The sequence below is a fragment of the Zootoca vivipara genome, chromosome 3 (genome assembly GCF_965207765.1).
Source record: "Zootoca vivipara chromosome 3, rZooViv2.hap1.1, whole genome shotgun sequence".
Classification (NCBI taxonomy): Eukaryota; Metazoa; Chordata; class Lepidosauria; order Squamata; family Lacertidae; genus Zootoca; species Zootoca vivipara.
Window position 1 is genome coordinate 117,028,513 of NC_142586.1, and position 16,225 is coordinate 117,044,737.

The 16,225-nt window shown below is 49.2% G+C and overlaps 1 protein-coding gene across 9 annotated transcripts in view; it reads right to left on the reverse strand.

The window, feature by feature from the left end:
* The window catches only part of PTK2B (protein tyrosine kinase 2 beta), a 96,913-nt gene that overhangs the window by 27,147 nt on the left and 53,541 nt on the right, over nt 1–16,225 (reverse strand). For all 9 annotated transcript variants that reach the window (XM_060273198.2, XM_060273197.2, XM_060273196.2 and 6 more), the window contains exons 5-13: nt 15,478–15,557; nt 13,236–13,298; nt 11,621–11,675; nt 10,218–10,358; nt 7,536–7,610; nt 5,022–5,123; nt 4,128–4,245; nt 2,239–2,278; nt 1,274–1,320 (exon numbers count right to left, since the gene is read on the reverse strand). In XM_060273198.2, coding sequence (XP_060129181.1) covers nt 1,274–1,320; nt 2,239–2,278; nt 4,128–4,245; nt 5,022–5,123; nt 7,536–7,610; nt 10,218–10,358; nt 11,621–11,675; nt 13,236–13,298; nt 15,478–15,557 — 721 coding nt within the window. The remainder of the gene's footprint in view (nt 1–1,273; nt 1,321–2,238; nt 2,279–4,127; nt 4,246–5,021; nt 5,124–7,535; nt 7,611–10,217; nt 10,359–11,620; nt 11,676–13,235; nt 13,299–15,477; nt 15,558–16,225) is intronic.

Sequence of the window (16,225 nt, forward strand, 5' to 3'; positions counted from 1 at the left end):
CAAACAAGATCTGGCAAGAATTAGTAATGCTTTGTAAACCTGTACAACCTATTGCAGGGATCCCCAAACTACGGCCAGGAGGACTCATTTATCCGGCCCGCAGCAAACCCCGCCGCCCGCTCTTACCGGCATGGCACAGCTGCCCACTTCCGGGTCGCAGGAGCACCGGAAATAGCTCACGTGCATGCGCAAGCGCCATTTGCGGTGCACTTCCGGGTTGGAGGAGGCCCGTGCACATGCGCACAAGCTATTTCCGGTGCTCTTGCGACCCGGAAGGGCGCTGGAAATAGCATGTGTGCATGCGCATGGGCGCGTGCTCCCGCATGCTCCCCCACCCTCCATCCCATCGCACGATCGGCGCTGCAGGCACCGACCCGAAGCGCGGTAAGTTTGGTGACCTTGACTCAAGGCCGGCTCTATGTAGACCCCCGGTGGCGCAGGGCACCATGGCGCCGGCCCGCCAGGAGGGCGCCGCGAGCTGCGCCCGCCCGCTGGCTGGCTGGTCCGCTGCGCAGCTGCGCGCGGCGCCCACCGCACTGGGAAATGGGGCGGGAGGGCGCCGGAGAGATCGCGCTGTGCCTGCCCGCCCGCCGCGCAGCAGCGCCGCACCCACCCGCCCACCACGCTGGGAAACGGGGCGGAAGGGCACCAGAGAGATCCGGCGCACCATGGCGACAGGGGCGCTTAAGACGGCGCTGCCTTGACTTATTGGGTCAGAGGTGGAAGAAGGACAACAGGGTTGGGTGGGCCCCCTCTAGGGAAGGGTGCTTCCATCCTTCCACCGGCTCTCTGAAGAACTACTCCTCCAGTGCAGTGTTTCTCAACCTTTTTTGGGCCACGGCACACTTGTTCCGTGAAAAAAATCACGAGGCACACCATCATTAAAAAAGTTAAAAAATTTAACTCTGTGCCACCCTATATTATAATTATGACTGTAAGAAACACTTGCCAAATATTGCTTTCCGGCGGGTCAGTGTCGTGTATTGGCGGCCGCCAGGCTCGTTTGCACTGAGCTTTGGGAAAGAGGAGGAGAAATATTGCTTTCCGGTGGGTCAGTTCTCAATATTGGCGGCCGCCAGGCACGTGACAATGCAAATCGCCCTTCTCGTCGCCGCACGTCGCGGCACACCGCCAGTGTCTCGCAGCACACTAGTGTGCCGCGGAACAGTGGTTGAGAAACGCTGCTCCAGTGGCTCGGTTTGCAATTCATATTTTTTTCTGAAGCAGCCAGTCCTCATGGATTGAATGGTGGGATAGACAGGATTCAACTCACCCCCACTGAAGCTCTCTCTCAGCGTGGCCCTCCTCTCCTCTATGTGCCTGAGGGCAGAAAGAGTCTCCGGTGAAGACCTGTGGATCTTCCCCGCCTCCCCGCACACCCCAACATTGTCCAAAGACCAACTGCTCTGTTTGCCCCTAGAGTCCTGGGGAACAGGAAAGCTATCCCCCCAGTGTTCCTTGGGGGGTGGGGGTGGAGTTTGCCTCCCTTGGGACAATGTTGAAGCAGAGGACTTGAGCCAGGTGTGGGGTGCTAATCACAAAATCTTCTGCTGTTGCTGCCCAAAGATAGGCTGCCTCCAGAGATGGAGGTTCCACTCAGTTGCCGTGGCTCACAGTCGTCAAGAGGACCCTCCTCCTCCTCCTCCTCCTCCTCCTCCTCCTCCTCCTCCTCCTCCTCCTCCTCCTCCGTGGATCTGCCTATCTCTTTTCTTTTAAGATAAGGGCTGCAAGAACAGCCTGCTGGATCAGGCCAATGGGCCATCCTGTTCTCACAGTAGCCAACCAAATGCCTCAATGGGAAACTTGGAGGCAGCATCGAAGCGCAAGGGCCCTCTCTCTGCCTGTGGTTTCCAGCAACTGGGATTCAGAAGCACAGAGCTAGTGGTCACCGATAGCCCCCTCCTCCTCCGTGAATTGGTGTATTCATCTTTTTTAAAGCCATCTAGGTCGGCGGCCGTCACTGTCTTCTGCGGCAGTGAGTTCCACAGTTTACCAATGAGCTGCATGAAGAAGGACTTCCTTTTATCTGTCCTGAATCTCCCAAGATTCCAGCCCCTTCTTCTAAATTCCGCCATCTTTCTAGGCGGTCAGAAGTCTACCTCTGCTCAAATTTGGTAGAACGCGGGGAGTGATTTCACAGCCAGAAAAGGGGGTGCCCCCTGCTGTCTTCCCCCTGCTTTCTGGGACCCAGCCCCATGTATGGTTACAGTTCCCTGGATTAGAGGGATTCATACTTACTGTACTGGGACCTGGGGCAGGCTGATCCTCTTATCATTCTCTGTGGAGAAGGAAGAGCGAAAGGAATATCAAGAGAGCACATGCAAAACTCAAAAGCTTGGGCTCAGCTTCCCCATGCTGCTGCTGCTGCTGCCAGACGGGATTGCTTGCTTCTTTTCTTGCCTCCAAATCACTAGGGACTAGTATATTTCCCTTATTCCATCCCATTCTTCTCCCAGGTGTTTCTTTGCTCAGTCCCATTATCCACCCCACCAAATAAACAGGAAGCATCTCTAATCTGGATTCTGGAACAGTCAATTGCACACCCTCCTGGAAGCATTCATGGCCTGACAACGCCAGCCCCACCCTCTTGCTGATATAGAATCGTAGAGTTGGAAGGCACCCCAAAGGGTCATCTGGTCCAACCCCCTCTAAGGCAGGAATCACAGCTCAAGAATCCATGGCAGGTGGCCAACCAACCTCTGCTTAAAAACCTCCAAGGAAGGAAGGAAGGAGAGTCCCCCACCTCTCATGGGAGACTGTTCCACTGCCGAACAGCTCTGACTGTCAGAAAGTCCTTCTTGGTGTTTAGTCGTATTCTCCTTTCTTGTCACTTGAAGCCATGGGTTCGAGTCCTACCCTCCAGAGCAGCAGAAAACAAGCTTGCTCCCTCTTCCACGTGATAGCTCTTAAGCTTTGTGAAGATGGCTCTCCTATCTCCTCTCAGTCTCCTCTTTTCCAGGCTAAACAGCTCCTTCAACCGTTCCTCACAAGGCTTGGTTTCCAGACCCTTGATCATGTCAGTCGCCTTCCTCTGCACATGCTCCACGAGGGATCATGACATTGATGGAACACAGTGTGTGCTTGCCCATTATCTGATAATTACATACAAGGGCATCAAGGCCCCGCTTTTGATCTTTTCATATGAACCTTAAGAAGAACCTGCTGGATGAGGCCAATGCCCAACCAGGTGCCCCAAAGGAAAAGCTGGATTTGAGCAATCATTTAGTAGCTTTGCTGCCTCCAACTGTGGAGCCAGAGCAGAGCCATCCTAGTTAGTAGCAGTCAACCATAGCCCTCTCCTCCTCCTCCTCCTCCTCCTCCTCCTCCTCCTCCTCCTCCATGAATTTATCGAATCCTCTTTTAAAGCTATCTAGGTCGATGGCCATCACTGCCTCCAGTGGCAGGGAGTTCCACAGTTTAACTAAATGGTGCGTGAAGTACCATGTCGCCTCTTACTTGCCTTTTCTCTAAGTTAAAAAGTCCCAATGCTGCAACCTTTCTTCATAGGGGAGTCACCGCTGGCTGCATGTTCGCTGAAGGTTTATTTATTTAGAGGATTTATCGACCGCCCTCCAGCATTTCCTCCCAGGAGGGCAGACAGGTATAAGAACAAAGCAATACAATAAAATTCAGGAAGGTCTCCCCTGAGTAAACCAGCTGGACCACAAGACGGCAATCAAACCCAGCTGTGTGCGATGTTGGAATATCTGGGCAGATAAAAAGGGAGCTTTCAGGTGGCTGTTCATCGAGCAGGAATTGTTCGTCCAACGTTTTTGCAACAACAATGCCACTTGGCGGTTGCTATCCTGCACTTCCCAGTGCAAATTCCTTTCTCATAGGACATTTGGGTCACTAAATGGTGGCATTGTGTAGGCTCCGAGCCAATTTTGTGCAGGATCAGGGCTCGATAAACAGCTCCACCTGGAGGCAATCACAGGTCATCTGGAACTAGAAACATCTCAGAGCAGACACTGGGCAAACTTGGGTGGCAAGGGCATTCCACCCACAAGGTGTCACAGTCAAGAAGACTCCCTCTCCACACACACACACACACACACTGCCCAACCTCAGAGGGCCTCAGGTGAAGATGGTAAGGCTTGGCCAGGCTCAAGGGCTTGCTTTCTCACCTCTGTTGGGACGGACAATGAGAGAGGTGTCCAGGCCCCCCTGCAACCTGCAGTAGCCATCGATCAAGTCCGCCATGTTCTCCGCCTCGGCAAGAGAGGCTGTTTTGATCGCCAAGGACTGCAAAGCAAAAACAAAAAGGGAGAGGGTGTCTGTTTGTCAGCCTGGGGAAGAAGACCAAAGAGTCCAAGGACTGTGGCTAGAGTTTCCTAGATCAGTGCCAGGACCACCAGGCATGGTTTATAATCAAGAATTATGCCTCCAGCAACTGCTAGAGGGCACCAGATTCCCCCAGCCCCATCACTCTCCAGAGATAGGTACACATCTGTTCATGTTGTCCTTCTCACTTTCTCATCCTTCCATTTTTGTTGTCACATTTCCACAACAGTTTTTAATGTTTGATGTTTTATTGTGCTTTAAATTCTGTTGGGAGCTGCCCATAGTAGCTGGGGAATAAATGAATTATTATTATTATTACAGTGGTGCCTCGCTAGACGAATTTAATTCGTTCCACGGGTCTTTTCTTATAACGAAAAATTCGTCTAGTGAATCCCATAGGAATGCATTGAATTTTTTTTTATTTATTTTTTTGCCCATAGGAACGCATTAATTGAATTTCAATGCATTCCTATGGGAAACCATGATTCGCTAGACGAATTTTTCGTAAAATGAATTCGTCTAGCGAGGCAACCTCCACTCGAGAAATCCTTTTGTTAAGCGGAAATATTGTTAAGCAGGGCATTCGTTAAGCGAGGCACCACTGTAGTATTTCAGTGCCCATTTCTCCTGTTTCACCAGCACATTTGCCAAATACATCCCCCTCCCCTTGCACGCGATTTCCCCATATACGATGAATTTCTGCTTTATTTTCCCACTGTTTTACCCTGCCTTCTTACCTGGGGGTTCCCCGTAAGCCCCAGCTGCAAGAGAGCTTTGCCTTCCTCTGCGGCTGAACACTTTATGGATTTGATATGCTTGAACTCGGCCAGGCAGGTGGGCTGCAGTGAGTCATAAACAAACAGAGGAGTTTTCATTTGCAACAGCAATCAATGAAGTCTGGGTAGGTGGGCGGGCGGGAGGACGCTGTGCAAAGGATGAGCGTGGCAGAACATCAGCACCCTGACTCATGCCCACCCATCATCCCTTCTAAATCCTGCAGGTGAAAATTTACTGTGCATCCTACATATGTCTACAAAGTCTTGCTGCATTCACAGGTGCTTACTCCCAGGTAAAAGTGGGCGCAGTATGATAGATTAAGGCTCTGCGGTGAAGCCCCCAAAATCAACCCACACACTGTACTTGACAATGTGTTTACTTCGCTAGCTCTTTCCTCTGGCAGAAGCCAAGATGCTGGGTCAAATGCAGTGGGTTGTATCTGGCTAAGACACGCTCAAAGAAGAGCCATTCAAATTGGTTATTAACTTACGGTAAAGGTAAAGGACCATAGGTGCCAACTCCCAGATTGAAAAATCTGGGATCGGTGCAGCGCGACACCAGAAGTCGCGCTGCGGCCATTTTGGAACTGGGCAGAGTGGCACCGGAAGTTGCTTCTACGCATGCTCTGCCCATTTCCAAAATGGCCACAGCACCATAAGTCGCTTCTGCGCATGTCCAGAGACTCCAGACAGGCGCAGAAGGAGCCTCCCCGGGCCAGTAAGAATCTGGGGGATTTACGGGGTTTTTTAAAATCCGGGCTGCCAGTGGGAAACGGCTGGAAAAACGGGGGTTTCCCGGGGAATACGGGAGACTTGGCAGCTATGTAAAGGACCCCTGGACGGTTATGTCCAGTCAAAGGCAACTATGGCATTGTGGCGCTCATTTCGCTTCCAGGCCGAGCGAGCCGGCGTTTGTCCACAGACAGTTTCCCGGGTCATGTGGCCAGAATGACTAAACTGCGCATGGAGGACCGTGACGAGTGCCAGAGCGCACGGAAACGCCGTTTACCTTCCCAGCACAGTGGTACCTATTTATCTACTTGCACTGGTGTGCTTTCGAACTGCTAGCTTGGCAGGAGCTGGGGCAGAGCAACGGGAGCTCACCCCGTCGCGGGGATTCAAACTGCCGACCTTCCGATTGACAAGCCCAAGAGGCTCAGTGGTTTAGACCACAGCGCCACCCACGTCCCTTATTAACTCAACGTCTGTTGATTTCAACAGGGGCATGACTTAGGGGTGGCTTTGCAAGACCTGAGCTCCTGTCAGGTAAATAAGGCAGGCTTTCCACATCTGTGCTGTTAGAGGCTACTCACATATAGCATGCATTTCCCCCCCTTTCTTTTCTTTATTTTATTTTGACAAAGTAATAATCATAAATAAATAAGAATACACTTGTGCACCCCACCACCGAGACCATTCCATTGTAACTATCCAACCTCCCAAAATTTCAACACCTCTTGCGATGGTTTGACCCCTTTTCTGTTTTAACAGTACAAATTCTACAAACACCCTCCATATCTCCTCAAAATCATTTCTCCCGCATATTCCCCATCTTACCTTAATGGCACATGTTCATTTATCGTTAATAGCTATATCCCACACCTCTTTATACCATTCCTCCATTTTTTTATTCTGCTTGCCCCTTCTACTTCCTGGCTATAATAATTCGTGCAGCTGTCAGTAAATTTGCGAGCAAGTTCTTCATAGCCTGTGAACCTTCCATCCCACTGTAAACTGATAATAATGCTACCTCTGGACTTTCGGTCAGCTTTAACCCAGAGATTTCTGTTTTCACCTTAAACACCCTTTGCCCTCCAAAATTGTACATATTTACACTCCCACCACATGTGAACACAATTCCCTGTTCCCTGGCACCCTCTCCAACATAACACCAAATCTTCCTTGTTTATTTATAGCGTGCACGTTCAGATCAGAGACTGTGATCTACTCCCACTTTAGAAAAACTGGAAGTGATCTACCCATTGTAATTTCCAAGTGTTGCTGAGCTTTCTTTAGGGGGGAGTGCACAGATTTTGGGGGCTTATTTTGGGGAGAGCTGGTCAGAGTGGTTGAATTTTTGGGGGGATCGAACAGCAGCGCCCCAACAATCACTTTAATTGATCCAGCAATCGACCGGAAGCACACCCGCGACTGACTGGTAGATCGCGATCGACCTGTTGGATGTGCTTGATTTATAGCAGGCGTAGGCAAACTCGGCCCTCCAGCTGTTTTGGGACTACAACTCCCATCATCCCTAGCTAACAGGACCAGTGGTCAGGGATAGTGGGAGTTGTAGCCCCCAAACATCCGGAGGGCCGAGTTTGCCTATGCCTGATTTATAGCATGCATTCTGACTCTCACGGAGCCAGGCCACAAAGCAAAACCATAAAGAAGTATCACACAAGAATGCTGGAGAATGCATGAAAACGCCTTTCCCCCAGTGCATTGATGGAATCACCTTCCCAAATGGCTTACCTTTGCTTCTTTGCTGGTCATTTGCCGGATGCCCTTTGGCCCGATCACCAGGTCTACTGTGATGCTCCATCCTTGCTGAAAAAAGGGGAAAGAGAGGATAGCCATTTGGGGGCGAGGGACTCTCCTGATGCTCACTAACCCTGGTCAAGTGTCCCCCATTGACAACGAAATGGAATTTGGGCTCAGGCTCCCAGAATTCCCTGCGACAGTTCTGTAAGGTTTAGGAGTTTCAGAAATCCGGGACATTAATGATCGATTTTTGCACAGGAATTCTTCACATTATTTTTTTTGTAAACACATTTCTAACAGCAGAAAAAAAGAAAGAAAGAAAAGCTGGTAACCACAGTGGAAAAAAGAGGTAAATTCACAATCATGAGACTAGTCCGAAAATAATATTTTTTCTTTGCAATTCTAAGTTGTTGTACACTGATTTTCATATTGTTTTAATATTTATGATGTGTTTCAATTGTGGTAACCCACCCTGGGACCTCAGGGCAGTGGTTTTCAACCAGTGTGCTATAGCACCCTGGGGTGCCCTGAATGTTGGTCAAAGATGCTGTGGGCAACACTGGCCTCTGACCCTCTTTCCTTCCCTCCCTCCTCTGATGAACCTCTCACATCTCTGCCTCCCAAAGGCTTGCACAGCTGTTTGTTGCAGCAGCCCTGGCTACAAGCTCCACAGGCGAAGGGTGCCTCTGGGGCTGGCCAGGGGGTGCTTCCCAGGCCCCTGTGGGGCAGTGTGAGGGGGCACCTCTCTTGGGGGCAGGTGGGGCAGCTCAGAGACCAGGGTGGCAGCAGCAGCTGCAGCTGCCCAGAGGACTCTCAAGGAGAGGGGAGAGGCGAGGAGACAGAGGGAACACCCCGCAAGAGAAGGTGTTCGAAAAAGGGTGAGAGATTGCCAGCTCTGCAGGCAGGGGGGGGGACGTAACTGGGCTCCTGAGCTCCACAGGGGGACAGCAGAAAGGATGCAGTTGGTCAAGGGACCGTGGACCCAAAGAGGTTAATAATAGCCTCACAATTTATCAGCAAAGACTTAAGGTCTCCCACTTTTTAAAGAGTATGATTCAAAGCCGAATTTTAAAACCAAAACACCAAAGCTCAAAACTGCAGTTTTGCAATGAAAGCAACTGCCGAGGTTTTGCGGATTTGAAATTTGACTCAGCTCCAGTCTCGTCAAGAGCGTAGGCTGCGCTTTGGCTCTTAAGCTTCGCTTGAATGTCAAAATAGGAGAGAAATTTGGCGGGAGAGAGGCAGGGCGCATGAACGTCAATCTACTCTGCGCACAGTGGGCTTCCACTGCTGGTTTCTGAATCCATGTGCGCAACCCACATCTATCTCGTAGCTCCTTAAGAAATGCCGTCTTTTAATACACTTCCCCCCCAAACAAGATTTGTCTGGCTGATTTGAAAGCATAAGCCCGAGAGGTGACAGGATAGCCATCTTCAGATATCTGGAAGATATCTGGAAGATAGAGCAAGCTGGTTTTCTCCTGTTCTGGAAGGTGGGACCCGAACCAATGGATTCCAACGACAAGGAAGGAGATTCCAAATAAATATCAGGAAGAACTTTATGACAGCAAGAGCTGTTCATGTGGAGGGCTCTCCTTCCTTAGAGGATGTTAAGTAGAGGCTGGATGGCCATCTGTCACGAATGCTTTAGTTGAGATTCCTGCATTGAGGGGGTTGGACTAGATGACCCGTGGTGTCCCTGCTATGATTCTAAGACACATGGAGACATCCACAGACACCTGCTCTCAGTTCACTGGTGTACACAGACAAATTGGGTCCTCCCTAACAAGAGGGCACGTGTTGTGGTGTGACCTGGCAACCAGACCCTGTGTTGTAGGTGGGAACGTTTGGATGGCCACAACACCCTATTGGAGGTCTCATGATGCTAGGTGCAATTAGACCAATGGGATGCCAGCAAATTTGCATCGAGGGGCCTCTATTTAAGCCCATGCATGTGTCCCTGAGCTTCCTCTTTTGGGCCAGTGTATCGGAACACCCGCTCACCTCTCCCTATGCCGTCATGTGTCGTCTGTCGTTGGGACAGGGGCATGGCAGGAATTTTCCCCACTTGGCTGATTGGCTGGTGCCATTTGGCAAATTGTCACAACTTGTAAGGTGGATAGGCTCTGGTTCAGGAGATAGGGGTGGCAGAGCGGTCTGGCCATCCCTATGCAACGGGTATTCTGTTAAAGGAATCCTGGGACTCTTGGTTGGTCAACCCTGAGAGGGGTTGTGCCCGGAGCCAGAGTCCAGGGGGGCACCTGGCTGGTGGACTGGTTTGACCCCGCCTTCCACTATGCTGGGTGTTTACCCAAGGCTGACCTATGGTAGTGTCCTGGGTCAGCGCTGCCTGCAAAGGTGCAGGGAGCTAGTCGAACCAGAGCCTATGCAACCGCTCACTCGATTGTAATCAATAAAGTTGTGGCCTAAAATTCTGCCAAAAACCAAAAAAAATGAGTCTTATCTGAATTTATTTGGGGATGGTTAAAAGGTCTACACACGCAAATGGGCATCTCAAAAACCCATCCAACTTCACTGATGCAATGGGCAAATGTGATTTGAGACACATCGAGAGGAAACAACCTCGCTGCATTTTTAGGCCGGCAATGTGTGCACAGACAGAGCCATAGCCTGGGGCTTGAAGGGAGGCGGGAAGAGGCACCCAGAAACTTACAATCAGATCGCAGCGGTAGCTTTCCTGGTCAATGTTGGCGATGGTGGAGAGAGTGCTGAGGAACTTCAAGATGCACTCGTCCTCCCGCAGGAGAGCGTACTGCTGGAAGGTCTGCTGGATCATCTTGCGGAACTGCTTGGGCTGCGGGGAGGAAAGCAGAGGAGGAGAACCCTTTGTTGTTTTGATAAATACCCTTCGTTTTCAGGATCTCTGTACCAGTTCGTTCCACGGTTTCTAAGCAGCCTGCAGTCCGGTTGCAAAAGAAATACTACAGTAAAGAGGAAGCCTGTTAAAACTAACCGTGAAATCTTCTAGTTTTCCTAAGTCAAAGAAACAGCACTAGCAGAGGACAGGGGATTAATGTGGTGCTTCTTACCCGCTGCCAGAATTATTTGTCAAAACCGAGAGAAGAAAGAGGACATCATCCCTGAGAGAATCGATCTGGGAGCTAGTATGCATAGTGAAGTTTATATATACAGTGAGAACCAGAGAGTGCAGACCACAAGAGAGCGTCTTTATCAAGAAATTGAGGGCTGGGGTTTTTTTTATCATGTACTGGAGTAATACCATACAGGATAATGTAAACCCGTTTCCATTACTCAGAAACATGTGATATTAATTTATTATTTTTGACATTGGTATGGAAATCTGTTCCTATACATTCAGTTCTAGATAGCAGTTTGCACTTTTATCGTATTTGGCATCTGTTAAAATACTTTGTTATGCTATAAATAAATACATGTTTTAAAGAAACCTCAAAAAAACTAACCAACCGTAAATTCAGAAAATTGGAACAAGCCTGCCAAAATGAAAAGGTCTTCCTCACTGGGTACCAGATGTTCAACAGGGAGGGGGCCCGTCCGATCCCAAATGGGAGGCAGTTCCGCAGAATTGAGCCCGCCAAGACTGAACACACGGCTTCTGCTGGACACATAGAGACCACTAGCAGAGACCCCCCACCCAAGATCTCCGTGACTGGGCTGGGATCTAAGGGGTCAGGTGGTCCCTAAGGTATCCTGCACTCAAGTAGTTATGGGCCTTGTAATTTAATGCAAGAACCTGGCTCGGTAACCTATGGGCAGCACCACGGCTATGCTGGTTGGGGCTGGTGTAGGCCCAAACCTCTGGAAGGCACCCGTTTGGCAAAGGCTGGGTGAAAGGTGAAGCAACCATGAAGCTTGGGGAGACTAGGAGAAGGCCACATCCCACAAGGATTTCCTCCCCACTTAACCCCCCACTTAATGTTGTGGACGCTGCCTCCTTGGAGGTATTTAAGCAGAGGTTGGCTGGCCATCTGCCATGGATGCTTTGACTGAGATTCCAGCCTTGGACTGGCTGAGCCCCAGGGTCCTTTCCAACTCTATGAGTCTATGAACATTTTTGACACCCAAGGCACCTCTCACCTTCAGATTCTCCTGCATCTGCCTTGGGAAGAACAGATCGAGACCCACTTCCTTCCTGGGAAAGAGAAAGCAGAGAGGGCTTTACGTAGTCCCTCGAAATGCATTTGAGGCAACAAATAGAAGAAGACGCCTTCACCCCAGTATGGATCACATACAAAGCCCAACAAGACAACAACAAGAATCTGCCGACAGCATACAAATCAATTTGGCTAACTTGATCCAAAACAAAAAACATACTCCACTCACACTGTTATGGCGACTGGCATACCTCAACGACTATGAATGCTAACCTTCCGGGCGCAACGGGAACTTAGAGGGGAAGGGTGTTATGTACTAAGCTTGGATCCTAGAACAATAGGCAAGTAGGATCGTAGAATCCAACAACTGATTGGCTTGCAGGAGAAGACCAATCAGGCTCCAGGAAGAAGTTAATCAGCCGATTATGCTGGTAGGATTGTAGAATGCAACAACTGATTGGCCTGCAGGAAAAGACCAATCAGGCTCCAGGAGGGACGCAGAATCAGCCAATCAGACGGGACTCATTGTGTAAATAATGTATATAAAAGCCTGAGGTTTGGGGGGCATTTTCATTCACTGTTTTACAAGCTGCAATAAAGAGCATGAAATCACTACAGGACTCTGAGTATAATTCACACACACACAAACAAATCTCACTACAGCCAACCAAAGACAACCGGACACCCCCCAACCTCTCTCGCCACCAAGCAAATACAACAAGCGAATAGTAAGAGAACCCACACAAGTGACGCTGACACAAAACCCTACACATACACTAAGCAGAAGAATAGAAGCATTGCCACACGACCCACTCCCCATTCCCCTTCCCCTCTTTCTCCCTCTTTTCTTCCTAACCTAACACTGTATGCAACACTAATGCCTCACAACAAACGAAACTGATCTGTAGAAAACACAGCTTGAAAAAAAAGAGACAATGCGAGTATTTTTGCCAACCAAGTAATCCTTAATAAAAATATATTTAAAACAAAACAAAACATGGCGGACATTATGAAAGTGCCTTGCACTCCTTGGGAGAGAGACATCTCATAGGAAGGATTCTACGATTTGAAAACGCTGAATGAGCTTTCGTTACCTCTGGAAAATATTTCAGCGGAAACACAATTTAAACTGAAATTAAGGGGGGAGAGCATGCAGAAGGCCTCAGGCCTCAACGCCCACCATCTCCAGGCTGGGGGTGGGGGGGCAAAAGACTCCCACCAGGGCCGTCTTTAGCATATACGCCGCCGGGTGCAAAGATCTGCCCAGCCCCCCCAAAATTGTTGAGCTTTTTTTGGGGGGGAGCCAAAGTGCTGAGCTTTTTTTAACACGAGGGAGTATCAGAGTGATGGGGGGGGACTTTTGCTCCATTGCTTTTCACTGCCGCCGATCAAGAGGGACAGTTTACATTTGGGGGCCCCCAGAATTTGGCGTCCGGGTGACCCACACCCCTCGCACCCCCGGATAAAGACGGCCCCGGCGGCCATTGGCAGTCAGGATGGGCAAGACAGAGTAGATGAACCAAGGGCTTGACTTGGTATCTAAAAATCAAAGAGACCCAAGGAGAAATGGCACACATGTAAGAATGTTGTCTACTTACTCTAGGAACTCGAAGTTGGATTTCTTGTCCAGAGCGTTGTGAGGCATGTCCTTGTAGAACCTCCTGGGGGTGGGGAGAGAAATGTGAGAGGTGGTCCAGATTAGACGGGAGGGGAGTGTGCAGGTGGCATCATTCAGGTGGGTTCAGATTGCAGGGATAACTAACTGGGGTCCCTCTGCTGATGGCCCTGAAGCCAAGCTTCCCCTGCCCAGGGCATTTGTGATCCAGTCGAATTCCAAATCTAGTGCAAAAACCATTGTGTTATTTTGGATGGATACAACGACAGCCACCAGAATACTCATGGCCCAGAGATGGAAAGACGGAAAGGCCCCAACCAGAGAGGAATGGCAAGCTAAACTGATGGGACTATGTTGAGATGGCAAAAATGACTGGAAAAATCAGAAACCAGGAAGATCAAGATTTTAATAAAGACATTTATCTTGCATTTGGAAGACCACTGTAAACAACAGGACTTAAAGAACGCTTGTGAGCTAACAGAGATCTAAGATATAAATGTTAAATGGAAAATACGGAGGATATAAAATATGCAGCAAGAAATGTTAAATTTGGAAAGCATGGAAGGGTGGAGGGAGGTCTAAGGGTGCAAGGGAATCTTGTCTCTGTCTTTTTCTTTTGTTAATTATACTTGATAGAGATTAAAAAAACAATTGAAAAATTAATAAAAAAATTATATATATAAAAGGTATTTTGAATTAACTTGTTTCCCAAAACACCCCTGGTTGTTTGTTTGTTTGTTTGTTTGCTGTTTGCCACTCGGGGCTTCCTGCAGGAAGGAAAATAAGTTAGAACTAAGCAATAAATGAATCATGCAAATGTGTCAACTGCATATTTAAATTTTTAAAAACACTCAAACGGTAAATATCAAAATCCTGGGCTGTGATGGGCTGCCCCAATGGAAGGGTTTGAACACTGAGATGGAAGGTGGCCAAAATCAAGCTAGATGCTGGGAAAGCTCACATTTTGGCACTGGAAAAAAGGGTTTTCGGTGAATTTTGTGACATGTGAATTTTGAAAGCCACAAACTTTCCAGAGGGGGTTGCACTCCTGAAGACTCTCCCTGGTGAACAACGTGGGTCTCCAATGCTTGGGAGAAGAAAAGGAGTGGCATGCTCCCCACATTTTCGAATAATGTTGTGGCTCTCCATGTGTGTACTGGAAGAAGCAAAGATCACCCGTGTCGAAGCAATGATTCTTCAACATCAACTTCGTTGGACTGGTCATGTTGTGCGGATGCCTGATGATCGTCTTCCAAAGCAACTACTCTATTCCGAACTTAAAAATGGAAAGCGTAATGCTGGTGGTCAACAAAAGAGGTTTAAAGACTCTCTCAAGGCAAATCTAAAAGAACGTAGTATAAACACCAACAACTGGGAAACACTGGCCTGCGAGCGCTCCAACTGGAGAACAGCCTTTACCAAAGGTGTCATGGGTTTTGAAGACACCCAAACTCAGGACGCAAGGGAGAAATGTGCTAAGATGGAGGCATGCTTGGCAAACCCTCACCATGATCAACTCCTCTCCAGAAACCTGTGGAAGGACGTGTGGATCCAGAATTGGCCTCCACGGTCACTTACGGACTCATTGTTAAAACCATGTTCGTGGAAGACACTCTTACTCGGCTACAAGGGATCGCCAAAGAAGAAGCTTACGTGAGAACAGAGCACCGTGTAATCCATGTGCCAATGATAAGAACATAAGAAGAGTCTGCTGGATCGGGCCAAAAGGGCACCATCTAGTCCAGCAAACTGTCCTCACGGGGGCTGACCAGATGCCCCACAGGAAAACCCACAAGCAGGAGCGGAGCACAAGAGCCCTCTCCCCTCCTGTGGTTTCCAGCAACTGGGATTTGGTAGCCTTGCTTCTGAAATTGCTCCAGAGACACACATGGGAGTCACTCTTTGCACCACTGTAGCGACAATCCTAAATAGGCCCAATTTCTTTCTCCTGCACCTGTCCTGTACTTATTCGGTCTCTCTAACTTTCTTTTGGGTTCCCTCAAACTCCTACTCATGATTCTGGGGGCTTCCTGCAGACACAAAATACTCCTTTCCTCCAGCTCGCCCAGTTCCGTTGCAGAGTAGGGGACAGGTCAGTCCTTTTGCAGGAGCAACAAGTTTTCTGTGATGGTGTAACCCCAGAGGCAGGCAGGCAGGCCGGCAGGCCGGCAGGCTGCTCATGCGCTCGGTGTAACCTCCCCCCGCCCCCCAGCAAGCCCACCTACCTGAGCTCCAGACAGCCCAGCTGAAGGGCCATGCCCTCACTCACTTTGCTAGCGTACAGTTGCATGTACTCGCTCCGGAGCTGGAAGAAGCAGAGATATGAAAAGGATCAATTAAGGAGGCGGAGGAGGAGGCCTTTGTGACACTCACTTCCCCATTCCTCCCCGCAAAGAAGGAACAGTATACCTGAAGGAGCGTCTCCACCCCCATCGTTCTGCCCTTACACTGAGGTCCAGCGCCGAGGGCCTTCTGGCGGTTCCCTTGCTGCGAGAAGCCAAGTTACAGGGAACCAGGCAGAGGGCCTTCTCGGTAGTGGCACCCGCCCTGTGGAACGCCCTCCCATCAGATGTCAAGGAAATAAACAACTATCTGACTTTAAGAAGACATCTGAAGGCAGCCCTCTTTAGGGAAGTTTTTAATGACCGATGTTTTAATGTATTTTTAACCTCCTGTTGGAAGCCGCCCAGAGTGGGCGGGGTATAAACAATAAATAAATAAATAAATAAATAATAATAATAATAATAATAATAATAATAATTCCCTTCCGTCCAAAGTGGCATCTAAACAAAAGAGCGACCCACACAGTGAATTCCACATATTAATTGTCCATTCTACAGCTTGAATCTACGTGGAGCCTGGAGATTTTCCACCTGACCTCCTTAAAACAAGGAATAAACTCTGCCCCACTTCTGGCAATGTCAGTCCTGCTGCATATGAGGCGAGGGCAACAAATGCCCTTTCCCACAGTGG